The sequence below is a fragment of the Scardinius erythrophthalmus genome, assembly GCF_964197995.2.
Source record: "Scardinius erythrophthalmus genome assembly, chromosome: 7".
NCBI classification, from domain to species: Eukaryota; Metazoa; Chordata; class Actinopteri; order Cypriniformes; family Leuciscidae; genus Scardinius; species Scardinius erythrophthalmus.
In genome coordinates this window covers 41,824,655-41,840,294 of record NC_138227.1, presented here as the reverse complement: position 1 = coordinate 41,840,294, position 15,640 = coordinate 41,824,655, and the positions used below count along the sequence as shown (strand labels likewise).

The 15,640-nt window shown below is 36.2% G+C and overlaps 1 protein-coding gene across 1 annotated transcript; it reads right to left on the bottom strand.

Annotated features, from left to right (window-relative positions):
* Positions 1-2,549: 2,549 nt before the first annotated feature.
* panx1a (pannexin 1a) lies at positions 2,550-15,407 on the bottom strand. Its single transcript, XM_081371029.1, has 6 exons — positions 14,939-15,407; positions 12,762-12,886; positions 11,055-11,263; positions 10,267-10,768; positions 7,856-8,012; positions 2,550-3,773 (listed from the first exon to the last, which is right to left on the bottom strand). Exons 1-6 carry the CDS (start codon positions 15,120-15,122, stop codon positions 3,697-3,699), a joined length of 1,254 nt encoding a protein of 417 aa, XP_081227155.1. The 5' UTR covers positions 15,123-15,407; the 3' UTR covers positions 2,550-3,696.
* Positions 15,408-15,640: the final 233 nt, after the last annotated feature.

Sequence of the window (15,640 nt, the reverse complement as noted above, 5' to 3'; positions counted from 1 at the left end):
CCACCACAAGATACCAGGTAACAAAAATAGATATATGCTAATGAAAAAGTTCTAAAAAATCCTACTGTTTAAATTAAAATGTCCAGTTTAAACCAGTTTTAAATACTCATATGCAGTTTAATATTCTGCTCCTCGTGAAATACTGTAGGCCTAAAACCTGAAATGCAGGGAAATAATGATTGGCTGGGAATAGTGTACAATATCTATATGGTGGAGAGGTTAACATTGAATCTTAGGTTACAGTCAGAGAAATTTGTCAAGTTATAGGAAAATGGATAGACTACATTCTCCCACTAAGACCAGACCTAATATAGAAATTATGATAATTAAGAGTAGGGAAATCTTGAGAATTATTGATAAATAGGGTAACGAAAGAAATGAGGAATGAAAGAAGTAATAGTTTGAATAAAAAAAAAAAATACTCATACTGGGAATGAGAGTACAAATACACCATCCTCGGGTTCCTTTTGTATATAGTTAGGATTTTATATATATATATATATATATATATATATAAGAAGCCAAAACAAATAGGTGGATTGTGTACCCACTCTACTGGCTGAGTATTAAATATACAACTGCATTGTTTGTTGAATTGCAGGAAGGGTTGTATTACTGTAATGGCTTGCATTATTTTGTATTATATTGTGTTGCTTCCCATTTGATGTCTTTTCTGCCCTTTTTTCTTGTAATGTTTGCTGTGACTATTGTGGATGTAATTTCTGTTTCTCTTGTTTGTTTGTTTGTTTGTTTGTTTGTTCTGTTCAGTGAGTTCAGTACTCAGTTGTTGATTGTCTTTGATGTATAGGATTTTGCGTGCCATCCAAATGTAGTGGAATGTGGAAATTGCTGTAATAGAAACCTAAATAGTAATACAAAAGTAAATATTGTAGGCCTATGTAATAAATTCATATCTGAAACAATCTGTATTGTATATTGCATTATATAAATAAAGGTGACACAACTTTTTAATTCAAATCATTCAATTAACCTAATCATCACTTATCTGGACAATGGCTGTAAATGTGTGCAGAAAAGACTGAGACCGAATGGGGCTTGTTTGCACCACAAAACAATAGAGACAAACACTGAATGGATGCTTAGACAATGACAATAAACATCAGTTAGCATTTTAGAGTCTTCTCAAAATAAAGTCACATGACATGATCTTGAGTTTTAGACTTATCATCTTCAGATTTGAAATGTAACAGTCAGTCATGTGGCTTTACTGCAGTGCATTTCTAGATTAAAACAATGCTAACTTCATAAATCCAATTTCATACAAATACATTTCTAATAACTTTTTTTCTTCATTGTGACAATAATTAATTCTGACTTCACAAAAAAGCGTCTGATTTCAAATAAGACCATACTTATGCTTTTAGTGGAAAGGGTTCATGAACTGTATCTCTTTTAGTTTGGGTATGCCATTTATTGGGATTTTTACAAAAGCTGGCAGGTTAGACTTTTCTCACTTCAGCAATAATCTGACAAGTGCCGTCTTTAAAAAGAGACCAAACTTACATCTGTGCTCCAAAGCATTCAAGATTTATAACGTTAAGTTGAAAATGTAATTTTCAGGTCTATGCTGAAAAAGTGCATAAATGGATTATAACTACTGCAAAAATATAATTTAGTACCATAAAATATTAAATAAAAACATTCAACTAAAATATAGTATATATTTCGGTCATTTTTGACCGACACGAGAACAGTACCAGGGGGTTAGTATTATTAAATAGTATTATGTTGTAAAGAAATTAAAAACCCATTTTTTGTTGTCAAATAATTCCAGGTAAAGTTCACTCTCAAGCAGTTAAATTTAATGAAGTAACATTTGCATCAGACAGTCATAGAAGTCTGTTCTGATTAGTTAACTAATGACAATGTGTAATCCAGGGCGAAGATAATTAAATTCTAGAGCAAAAGATTTGCAAGTGCAACAGTTTTAACATTTTATCTTAAGCTTTCGGTTGTCTCAGCATACTGAAGGTGTCCACAAGGGATTCATTTTGAGCATTCGATGACCTTTTTTAATTTGCAGTGAATGTTATATAATAGTTATGTATGGGCTCGGTGTGACAAGATGGACCTCAAAATCATACAGTCACTGTTGGAAAGGGTTCAAATATGCAAAAAATGCTGAAAAAACAAATAATGTGTAGGACCTGGAGGATTTTCTGAAAAACAGTGGGTAGTTTAACTGCTTTAGGACAAATAATCACAATTATAACAATTATCACGCAAAAAAAAAAAAAAAAAAGTTGTGAATCATCCAGGTACAACATTATGAATCAAGCGTATGTCAACTTTTGAACGGGTTAATTTTTATAAATTCACCTAATATTTTCTGTTGTGGACTATATTTAATCATTATTATATGAAATAGTTTATTCAGGGCAGTACTAAATAAACAAGCAGCAATTTGTATAATCCATCTTATTTATTTATTTTTATTTTTACCATTTTACCGATTCTGTAAGATGTACAGTATGTAAACTTATGACAACTGTACATGAGGAAAGTAAATGATGAAAGAATTCCAAAACTAGTGTAAAAATCAATCAACTTTATTTCCAGCGCAGAGAGAATATAAATCTTGTATTTAAAAAAATAAAAAAAAATTTCAAAATGTCAGTATCATTTTTTGTCAGAAACCCCAGATGATCCATGGTCTAATATTTTAATAATTATCTCTTTCCACAATTTATTTTTCAAAGAGAAGCGCTGTAGGTTAACATTTTCTTTCAGTTTATTAATTTCCCCATTACCTTAGACTGAAAGAATCAGCCAATGCTCAGACAGCTTCAATTGATTATTTTAAGTTGCAATTATGGGTGCCAATGTAAACATGCATGTAAATGCACTGCCCGGCCATTAAAAAAGAAGAAGAAAAAAAGTTGCTGTTTAGATTTAAATAGGAAAATGCTTAAGAGTCTATGATAGGATCATTATTGCAGTGATTATTGTTTCTAGCATGTTATATGCCATGCAACAGGAACATATTCCATGATGTCAAATTCAAGATTCATCAAGCACAAAATGTAAAAGAATGGTTGGGAGGAGCAAGAAAATGGTTTACACATGAATTGGCTCCTCTGAGTCCAGACCTTAAATTCACTGAAAGTCTTTAGGATGTGCTGGCGAGACTTTACATAGTGCTGGACTCATGCATTGTCAGTGCAAGATCTTGACCAAAAATGTAAGCACCTCTTGTTGGAAATAACATCACAACATTTATTTCTCATGCAAGAGTAATGATCACTGCAATAATGATCCAATCAAAGACTCTTAAGCAATTTGCCTATATGAAATCCAAACAGTGACTTTTTTTGGGGGCCGGGCAGTGTTTATAAATTTGACCAGATCAGCCTAAATTGTTGTTACAGCGATAAGAACAGAATAACTGATCCAGCCAGAAAAATGTTCTGCAGTGAAAACGTTACTGCAAAAGGTACTATAAAATCGAATGTGGAAAACTAAAGTAATATAAAACAGTTAGCACATCACCCCCACAACAAGAAGAACCAAAACAGAATTTGACTGCAATCTTAGTGGATCTTAGTTATGCATTTATGAAAAGATGAGACTTCCACAGTTTTCCTCCTTTAGCCCAAATTGTATTCCTCCATTTTTTCCAGAAGTTAGGAGTCTCAGTATGATGCAGGCAGTCACCACAGACTGTAAATGGGCAATTCAGATCACCCTCTGGCGCACAACCTTCTCATCTTCATCTTTTTTCAAGCAGTCCCCCTGCATCAGTGGAGAAATCTCTGAGGAAACACAGATACATTTTTTATTTAAAGTTTATTCCTCTGAAACTTAAAAGATCCAATAAACGTCATACAGGCATTGTAAAATAATCAATTGATTACAGCCTAATCCAAATCCATGTCCTCTGAAGAGACACTATGGCTTTATATGATGAACAGATTTACAACGAAGTGCATACTGTAGTAAACACGTTCGTTCAAATGTTTGCGTGATACGCGAAAACAACATGAGAGTGAGTAGGTGCAGAATTAAAATTTTTGGATGAACTAACCATTTACAGTTTGGGAACTTGTCAAAGTAAACTTGACAGATTCAACGAATGGCTGCATTGAAAGCGCGAGTGTACTGCGTGAGGAAAAAACTGAGTTTTCAGTGACTACATTACTACATTAAAGAGGACCTATTATGCAAAATTCACTTTTGCATGCTGTTTGGACATAAATGTGTGTTGGCAGTGTGTGTACACAACCACCCAATAGTGATAAAAATCCACTCACTCCTTTTTTATTAATCCCCATAAATCATAAGCAGTGTTTCCCAACGACCTGTTCTCAGAATGCGGCTTTAGTGACGTCACTAAAGCCACAGGCCCCGCCCACGAGTGTTGACAGACACTGCCGTTTTAACAAAGACCGATCGAAAGACTGATCGAGTCCACAGCGAGTTCCGCCATTACTGCACTGACGAGAATGTCTCCCAAGCGTTGTAGGTGTTGTGTGGCTGGATGTATTAATCCACATAGCTCTCTCTATTTACTCCCGAAATTTGAGGCAGCCGCTGAAGACGAGGTGGAATTATTTTGTTTTATGTACTTAGGCACTTCTTATAACTTACTGTTTACTCAGCTCTTATGGTGATTTTCTGGAGTAAAACTGACGCTTCATCTTTTGTGTGATGTGGAATAAACTTGATTAAACTCATCAGTATATGTTTGATAATCATTCGGACCTGGTCCGAAACAGCAGACTTGTAGGCTATTATTAAAATCGGATACATACACGCAGATGACAAATACGTTATAACCGTAATAAAACTAAACTATACCTGTTCGAAATGAACACCGTTACTAAGAGTTTCTGATATTATCATCATTCCGTGAGATGAAATTGTCCTGAGAAAGACTGAGTGCGAGCTCGTGAAGCTCCGCCCCCTGTGCCGTGCAGCAGCAGCTCATTTGCATTTAAAGGGCACACACTAAAACAGCGCGTTTTTCTGAGCACCAAAAAGTGACAATTTATGCAATTTAAACATGCTGTAAAAAATGATCTGTTGGGGATTTTGAGCTAAAACTTCACATACACACTCTGGGGACATCAGAGACTTATTTTACATCTTGTGAAAAGGGGCATAATAGGTCCCCTTTAAACTACTATGTATGTTGAATATAATGTAGAACAATGCAATTGGGGAATATTTGTGAGCCCTGATAATATCAAAAATATTATTTTAATAATAATAATAATAAAAAAATAAAAAAAACGTAAAATAAAAGTATCGTATGGAGAGTTCAGCATCGCCATTTGTGTCGAATCGTGACATGAGTGCATTCATTACACTTCTAAAATTTACATTTGTTTACATCAAAGGTTCAGAGATCAATGTAAATGTTCAGGTTCAGAGATCAATATAAAGCCGAAACTAAATCTGTTTTTCATATAAAGCAATCGTGTCTCTTCAAAAAATTTGGACTAAACCGCTCAATTCATATGGATTAGTTTTACGATCTCTTTATGAACTTTTTGAAGAGTCATAGTTGTAGAACCTCGTCTCCATACCGGCGTGATGACTCACTATATATAGCCTGGATAATATAGGCTAGTTGCACGTGGCCGCCATGTCGGATTTCTGATCAGCGAGTGTGAGGGTAGACACTTCCGGTTTCGCATTACGCCCGGTGCAGGGAGCCGGAGAAAGCCGAAAATGATCTCTTATAGTTGTTTATAGACTCAATTATATCACTTAAAATACTACTAAGATCCATATTACCATCACACGAGCCAATGGCAATTAAATGCACGTATGCATAGTCAGATTAATGAATGAAATACAACTGTTCACAAACAGAAGATTGTCTTGGACTCATGCTGCATACACATATTACGCAATGACAGTTATGCCTACTGTAAATATAGAGCTACAACTACGATTAGAGTTGTGTTGCGTAAAATGCACCGTGAACATTCACATGTTTGCCCTGTGATAGGCTACAGTTTATCTCCATAAATACTATTTTCTCAATTCTGCGCATATATTTTCACTTACTTGCATCAATTGCTCGATCAATATTATCACATTTTATATTTACATTTTTAACTGTAGGTACCACAAACAATTTAATATAGCTAAGTTTGTGTATATTTTACAAGTAGTAAAATACTGTGTGTGCTGCTTAAACACCAGACAGATAATGATTTATGAAACAGATGGTCTTTACTCATCTCACTTGCACAAAATAAATGCAGTAATAGAAAGCATACAGTATAAACGCACAGGTGAAATACACTGAAAATTATATGCTTTTAAAAATTTGGTCGGGTTGAAGTCATCCCTCCGGATCTTCTGCATCCACTCAGCCCACGGGGAGCGTCAACGGGGAATGCATGAAAGCTGACTTCTTTGTTGTAACGTGAAGAAACGGTACATAACGGCACACAACGATGAAGTGCTGAGGCTGTTAACCTCTGAAAGGCAAGTCACCTCTCTTGAATCCTAAAAACACTCATTATGAATAACTCTCTCTCTGGTTATGGAACTCGGTCGCTGTTGTCTCTCGCTCTCGCTGTCAGATCACCGGAAGTTTTCACCGGAAGTACTGGCCCACACACTCAAGTTCGAACGTCAATGGTCGCCATATTGTGCACGGAGCGAATTCTGAATGTTCTGATCCAATCTGACTTCTGACCTGTAATGCCTGAATTATAATCATACACTGTTCGCTCGTTGGCCAGAGGAGAACTGAGCGAATGAGCCTGGGTTCTCCTAAGGGTTTTTTTTCTCCATTCTGTCACTGATGGAGTTTTGGTTCCTTGCCACTGTTGCCTTGGCCTATAGCTTGCCAAGTTGGGGACATTTAATATTCAGCAATATTATTGATCTGCCTTATTTAGGGAGGACGATGATGCAATTTTCTTCTAGAAACCACCTTTGTTGTATTATTTTCATGTTATCACTGTGAAGCTGCTTTGATATAATCTGTATTGTAAAAAGCGCTATATAAATAAAGGTGACTTGACTTGACTAGTTGCTTGGACAGTCAGTGGAGGGTCAGAAATCTCTCAAATTTCATTCAAATATGTTCATTTGTGTTTCAAAGATGAACGAAACAACATTATTTTGGGCATCTCTCAGGACATCATCTTTCTGTAGCCCAGTGCTTCTCAAACCCATCCTGGAGACCCCCACACATGTTGGAGACCTACAAAACTAACTTTAGATGGAAATAACTTAACTCTGCTGTAAAGCCGAAACAATCTCTGTTACCTTAAATTATACGCTTATCTCTGTAAAGCTGCTTTGATACAATCTACATTGTTAAAAGCGCTATATAAATGAAGATGACTTGACTTGACAAAATGTGCAGTAGTGGGGGGTTTGAGAAGCTGCTGTAGCATATACTTAATTCAGTGGATAAACAACACCATAATTGCAATAATACATAGCAATAAACCTGACCAGATTAAAAGCAAAAATCCTGATAAATTGTCTTTTCATTTTAAAGTTAAATGAAGTATTTGACTGAAAGTGTGTGATTTGAAGCAAAAGAGCATACAAAGTGGATATCCAACTTTGATTTGAATTGAGCATGGCATGATGGATAGCATGTAAGCTAACATAAACCCGAATCAACAGGCCAGGGTAATACACTTTCTATTTTCACACATCAGCATCTTTGGGAAAACTTCGCTAGAACGTGCTGCCCTCTTAAATGCCTTGTGAGCCCTATTTTTTTTGCCACATAAGAAACACTTCCAATGACCGCTCCTTTTTCGGTAACACAGGTATCTTCAGAGAGACAATGCCATCTTAATTTGAGTATTTATATGTAAATCAAATAGTAACAGTAATCAGCAAAAACACATACCTTTCATCTCTGTGTCACCATTGATGGTGCTGGAGATTTTCCTGTCCTTTCCAAGCAATCTGCCGTCCACCACATCTGTTTTTACCTGTCCCAGTGTCTGCAACAGCAGCATGGTGTCAAAAGACTCGTCTCCCGCTTCTTTTAACAGCTCTAACACCTGCATACATAGAGCACACGCATTACAAGACATTCTCTAGGAAACCAAAAAATCAATACATTCTAATAGTCAAACAATAGATCTGATTCATTCAGTCAGTCAACTATTTAAAATATCCAGAATAATAGTCAATATATATATTTAAACAAATGCATTAATACAATTTATTAATGCTTAAAGTATGGTAACTTCTTAACTATATTCACTTCACTTTGAAATTACAGGAACACAAATTTACTATAACTAACCTGTAAATTAAGGAACAGTGCTTTTATAGTAATTGGATGAACTGCCTTAAGATTATAAGATGATAAAAGCCAAATTCATCAGTGCATTTGATGAAGCATTTTAGCTCCTTGCACTCAAGCTTTTCAAGTCTTTGCTGCCAAATGGAACTGAATTTGACGTTTCGGTTTCACTTTATTTTGATGGTCCTTTAACACATTCTGTTGACTACAAGTAACGTTGCACCTACATGTCCACTAACTCTCATTAGAGTGTTAGTGGAGTATTAGTAGACTGGTAGGGTTAGAATAAGTTGACTAATGTAGTTGCAAAGTTACTTATAGTCAGTAGAGTGTCTGTTGCAGGACCATCACAATAAAGAGTTGGTAGATATTAAGACAGTCTAATAAGAGTTAGTTGACATGTAGTTGTAAAGTTACAGAATGTTCAAAAGGGACCATCAAAATAAAGTGTTACCGAAGTTTCAAATATGCAGATGATCTGATACCCACCAATCAGAGCTGATAGTGTAAAGGCCCTTTCACACTGAGCACGATGCGATAAAGCTAAGCTTTCTCTTTGGACGTGAACCGATTGATTGCCTTCACGCCTGTGCGATAGCGGGCACTGACCGACAATACATTTATCTTCATGTATTTATCTCGTAGGTTTTGCCATTTGGCTTTAACCTCGTCCGCTGCACAACATACAACAGTAAATTAACATAAACTTTGGTACTACACAGAAACCATCATTGAGTGTGTGGAAAACACTACAGACTGCGATCTAAAGTGAATTTTGATTAGATAATTGGCAGAAGTACATTAATTGTAGTGGTTTACAACAAACTGAATGCTATCCATGCTTAGCATTTCTTATGTAAGCATTTCTCGTTCTTTATTGATATGAAAAATACCACATGAAAAACATACAGAACATGATCTGCCTTTATGTTTCATCTGTAGAAACGTTTCTCTTAGTTGTTTATGTGCAGAACTGTGCGGAACTGCACAACGTCGTCTTTCGGAAGGGCAGGAGTTATGATCACATAATATCATTGACAGCTCTAGAGAGAATGAGCTCTCTGACTCATGGAAAATGAATGGAAAATGATAATCTGTATAAAGAACATGTAAGATTAAATCTGTTCTCAGACACCAATAACACTCACACTTTTGTGTAACAGCAGAGGCTCGGATAAGCTCAAATCTAATTGGAAGGTTCATTTCATCGCGGGGCGATGAAGAAAAGAATCGACACACTGGTCAAAAAAATCTTGCTTTGTCATGCTCAACTTTTTTCCAAAAAAGCGCCTAGCGGCAAATCTATCTGACAGTGCTGACAGACGTGAATGGACACATCACTTATCTGCTTCTCCTTTGTTTTATATTTAAAGAAATTAGTTTGACCATTTTAATTTCCATTCTTCTCCTGTATTGCTCATTAATCACAGAGCTTTAATTCATCCAGTTTGCAAACTCTCTCAATTCAGATAATTTTGCACACAAAAAATGTAGTCATTCACTAGCCATACTCGTTCTATTGTCTGACAAAGAAAACATAGGAAATGAGAACAGCTTTATTGGACATTCGACTATATTGTATTATATTATATTTATTTGATTATATTAAAATACAGTATGTGAGCACGGATTAGGCAAGAAAACACATTAGGCAGGCAGAATGCAATGCGACATTTAGCGACTTTTTGGGCAGGCTTTAGCTACTTTCCTTTGAATATAGTTGACAACACTGGTCACGCTGTGATTGATCGCGCCCAGTGTGAACAGCTTCACAGGGATCTATTGTCTCGATTCAAGGGCATCATCATGACATACATTTGCATCGCTTAATCGCGCTCAGTGTGAAAGGCCTTTTAGCCTGACACTTTTCTCCGCAATTATAATTTTTTTTTAAATAAATGACTTAATTCAAAATCTGAGATTAATCGACCAATTAAAAGTTCATTTAAATGAACACCCCGTATCCAGAGTCTACACAACAAATAGAGCAAACCTGATCAACACACCTTCAGGCACTTATAACTCTTCAGCTCACTGAGGTTCTCTTCCAGAAACAGCAGATATAACGCAAGATCATCCCAGGTCACCTGTCCAAACTGCATTACCCCTAATGTGGGCAACATCTCGTAAGGCTTCAAGAACCCCATGGTCCTTCTGAATGGAACCAACATGGCGTACAAGCACAAGGGCAAAAGCAGCAAATACACACACAGATTTATGTAGCTCAGGAGCTGAAAGATGCCAACGGCAACTAGCTTGCACTGCATGGCCGGAGGGACCGAGGAGTCGTTGATTACCACGCCAGATCGAATGTCACACTGAAACTCATCTGTGATGGAGAGACGGATGTAATAGCAAAGGTAGATGCAGGCTAATATGAGGGCCAAGAAAGTGATGGCGCGGCAGAGGAGGTATCGGATCAGTAATCCTCGAGAGAAGCGTTTGGTCCTCAAGTATTGTTCCACCAGAGGATATTTAAAGCAGCTCTCGGTAACGTCTATCACAGAGCTAAAGAAGAAAAAAAAAGATGCAAGCATAACAGTATTTAAATGTTACAGGAATGTAATAGGAATGATTGGTGAGAGATTATGGTTTAAAAAAAAAAGTGTGAAAATGCCAGAGATATTTATAGAAAGTTACTGACAGAAGGTTAGTTTGTGTATGCGTGCCAATAACTCTCACAGAGTGAAGCCATGTGAGTGTGTGACAGCTCTGTGCAGTGTGAACCCAACCACCCTGAAACGTCACGAAGGACCACCAGGCATTTTCTCTGCTCTTTGTGTGTTCAGTTCACCTGTATGAGTCCACACGGGCTGGCAGTGAGTCCTGTTTTCCTGCAGCGTGATAGCATTTGGCCAGTTTAATGGCTCTGTTGTAGGAACGGTCCAGTTCTTCCATTATAAAGGTCAGATCAGAAGAAAGCATAGGGGCTCCCGTGAACCGCCAAAACAACGCTGGCAAGTAAACTGATATTGCCACCAGCAACAGGATATAAGGAAAAAACTGCAGAGAGAGGGAGAGGGGGTCCATTTTAAAGGCTCATTTGTCCTAAAACACATTAATGATCATTTAATGATCATCATGATTTCATTTTTCTTTATTATAATATTATTATTATTATTATTATTATTATTATTAGGAGGTGAAGGTGGATTTTGTGAATTCTATGACTAATCTCTTAAGCCTCTTTATACCTCTGTATGTTGAGAAAACCATTATTTTAACTATTTATTTGAGTAATGCACAAATTCCACATTTAAGGCGAGACACGGCAGGCAAAAACATTTTACTGGTCAATTTTGAGATTTTGGGATATTGGTCTTCAATAACATGTCTTCTTTCAGACTTGTGGTAAAAAAAAGTCTGAAATACACATTTAGGTCTTCATTTTACTACACTTTGTCTGTTTGCTTCTGTAGATTTCTCATAAATTCAACAAAAGTTGGCATTGTAAATCATCCTGCTGCTCCGTGATCGCTGTCTGCTCCCTGTCAGCACATATACCGCTGGAAAGCTCTCTCTCTCCTGTACAATGCTGTCGGATCCAAATATGGTCATTTCATTTTTATCAGCAACCAATCGTGAAAGTAAAAGGGCTGAATGCGCAATCTCATTGGCTGATGATAAATCTTTAAAGCCCGTTTTCTCAAAATGACCTTTCTCTCATTCTCCAAGTCTGAAATCTCCACTTCAGTAGCACCGATATACACCAAACTTTCCAGTCTTGTACCTAGTTATATTAAGAAGACATTTACAGAGGGATTTGTAAATATATTATTCCTAGCCTGATTTATATAACATTTTATTCCAAAAAACATGGCGAAAATCATTTTTTAAGGCTATTGACAGTATATTCTGATTTACAGGATAACAAAAGATGTGAATCTAATATGTGAACACAATGAAAAAATATTTTTTTAGTTTTTTAAAATATATGCGAATTAGCCTAATTTGCATATTTAAACATTAAATTACAGAGATTTTTTCTCATCTCAATGTAGGTAATAAACTGGGAAAGTTTCATGGTGATATCTGCTAGTTAAAAATGTTACCCTATTCACCTGTAGTGTCTCGCCTTAATCAGCAAGGAAAATGAATTATTGTTTTCAAGGGGACCATCAAAATAAAGCGTTACCATAATAATTTCTGTTTTTTTGTTTGTTTGTTTTATGTTAAACAATCAAGCTTCTATTTTGATGGAAAACTTATAAATGCTTCTCATTAGTTGCAAGTTGCATTTCCAAAATGCACAGTGTGATTAGCTGTACATGTGTACATATTTTTAATTAAACCACAGCCTTTGTGATTTCATAATCACATTAATCACTGCAAAAAATGAATAAATGTAAATGTCAGCGAAATACATCGCTTGTGGAATTTTACCGATTACTCGACACTGTAATGTAGGATGTTTTTTTCATCGAGTAATCGTGACAGCCCTAGACTACGACACTAAGAACAGCTTGGTAAAAAGTGTGAGAACATGTGTTCATGGCTTTACCTTGTGCAGCCACAGTGGCAGGCCTCCCGTGTCCTGTGTCTGCACTGCCGCCCAGCAGTATGAGTCCACATAACCAGCCTGACGCCACGAGAACTTTGTAGGGGGGAAACAACTAATCTGTGTACCTAGAAAAAATGAGAATAGCTTGTTACAACATTATTTTTGTTGCCTCAACCCCTACTGATTTGAAATCCACCAATCCAACCATAGAGTCATTTTCATAAGACTTGTACGTGCATGTGACGTCAACATTGCCGCAAACTAGCTTGAAAGAAAGAAAAGCTTACATTTAGAAGCTGGAATTATTGCCATTACTTTGATTATGTCAGGAGAATAGATCAGCATTGTCAAATGCAAGTTGTGGCATTACTTTACTCCAGCATTACATGCTTTGACCATCCACATCCCTTTGATTCCCATTTACATACCCACCTATTATCAAAAATCTTTCTAGAAAACTTTTTTTATAGCTACAATTAGAATCAAACTACTCATGACAATTTATGATATTAAAACTCTATGTATGTATTTATGATATTAATAATCTAATGTAGATTTTGGTCATATGATTAGGCAGAAATATGTTGTGTAGCATTTTAGAATAACCTAATCACTACACCTGCTTAGCATTTCTCATGTAAACATCCTTTATTCTTATAAAAATAGCCCAATGTTAAAATAATTTCAAAACTTTTTTTTTTTTAATTCATGAATGAATCAGTGTTTTTGAATACCAGTACTGTATTACTTGAACGAATGGTCCCTTACCGCCACCAAGTGGCGTAACAGTGAAACTGCACTGACTGACAGCCTGTCTAGAAGCAGCTGAGACAAAGCTGTGCTGATACTGGTGAGATACTGGTGAAACATCAGCAGCCCAAGAAAGCCCGATGCTATACAAACAATAGCTCAACAAGCTTAATGTCAGGTTTATGTTCTGTTATGAGGAACCTCATTTTGACATTCTGTTGTTCCTCGCTCTCTGTTTAGTTTTGGTTTCACTAGTTAATGATTATGTCCTCGTTTGTTTAGTCTACTTTACTTTCCTTTGTTCTACCGCTGTTTATATAGCCCTGTGTTTCAGTTGTACTTTGTCAGTTCTCGTTTATGCACTGTGTGGCTTGCGATTGTGTCGGTGTGATTAAATCAAACATACCATAAAAGAAATTGGAAAGAGATTAAACAAGAAATTGGCCCTGATTCTCTTTAAATCAACATCATTTTCTTGTTTAAAAAGATGTTTACATATTTGCCAACCAATATTTTCAAACCTGTTCAATTTCATACATTTCCTGAGGGTGAAATCCGTTGCCTACCTGTTAACTTAAAGGTAAAAAATAATAATAAAGTAAGTGAATTGTAAAGTATTTCTCTTTGTTTGAATACCTACTCCCTATCTTACACATTAACACTGGATAAAGAGCCCCTTTGTTGTAAAAACACATTCACAAGTCATTTTACGGCACGATTATGAATGATGACCATTCACCATAAATAAGGGCTCCCCACTTCCTATAAAAGCCAATTTAACCATTAACAGTGTAAACAGCATTTACATTTTTACGATTTACATTTAGTGTACATCACCTACAGGGCTGTTCTGCAATTTTTTAATTTCAATCAATGTTTAATCTTCATGCCACACTTTCAGAACTTGATGTATTACAGAGATTATATAAAAATACGTTAAAACTTTTGAATGCAGATGTATGAGATGACAAAATGTTGTTATTTTTTTAGATGAAATACAACAAACATCGCTTTTATAGTTCATAGATTTATAATTATATAACCTGATGTAATAACATTCAGCATAATCGGTGCTGTCACACACTGGAGCTTCATGAAAAGGCCATGAGCCAAATAGGCTACCCCTGAAGTATTTACATATATTTAAATAACTTAACCTGTTTTTTAACTTAACCTGAAACTGACTTTTAACTTAAATGTGGAAACTGATGTGTCATTGCTTATGCAATACAAAAAAAATATTGTATAAAACACTAAGGGAAAATACAAAATGCAGTTCAGGTCATATGCATTTACTGCACTTAACACTGAATATATCGGCATCAACAGTTGGGAATTGTAACAGTTTCAAAAAGAAACTCGAAAAAGTAAGTAGGCTAGACTAGGTATGATCTCTGATGATGAGTGTGAGAAAACCACATACATACCGACAGACACTTCCTGAGCGAAGGCTAGAGAGATGAGAAGCAGAGGCAGACCCACCGCGACACAGGTGACCATCTTATCCAGAGCCAGCTCTAACCTGATGCCTTTATACTTGTTCTCGGACGCGGGCTCCTTCAGCACGAAATCCGAGAACACGTACTCTGTGGCGGCGTGCGCTATAGCCATGACTTCCCTCTGTTAGCATCCATACATCTAATCACAAACATCCATCTAACTTTCGACTGGTTGAAGAAGAAAGCCGGTCACTGTTCAGAAGGTAACTTACTCGTCCCCTGAACAGGCACTGAATGGTAAAACGCTTTAAGTATGAAAGGATACAGTAATTGGCGTTAGATGTGAAAACGCAAACAACGACACTATTTCCGAAACCATTTCTTTCTTGTTTTTGTGTTGTTCTTCTTCGTTTTCTTCTATTTCTTCCTCTTCTTCTTTTTCTTCGGTTTTCTTGGCGGATGGCAAACCAGCTTAAAGGTGCTTTACTGTCATCTACTGGACAGGAGTGTGGATCGGAAGATTTGGCATGATAAGGGGGAAGAAGGCAAAATAATAATAATTAAAATAATAATATTTAACCATAACATTTTATACTTACTCCATCAGGCCTGTTTCTTTCAAAAGTTTGATTAAATGTGTATTTCCTCAATGATGCTCCAAGGATGTTTAGTTTTCACTTTAGAAAATTC

Bases quoted from the DNA above. Each gene is read 5' to 3' on its own strand.
- panx1a (XM_081371029.1), bottom strand. From the start codon at position 15,122: ATGGCTATAGCGCACGCCGCCACAGAGTACGTGTTCTCGGATTTCGTG. The intron at 12,887-14,938 runs GTATGTATGTGG...CATTTTTTCTAG, and splicing joins CGCTCAGGAAGTGTCTGTCG to GTACACAGATTAGTTGTTTC. The intron at 11,264-12,761 runs GTAAAGCCATGA...CTCTCTCTGCAG, and splicing joins TGCCACTGTGGCTGCACAAG to TTTTTTCCTTATATCCTGTT.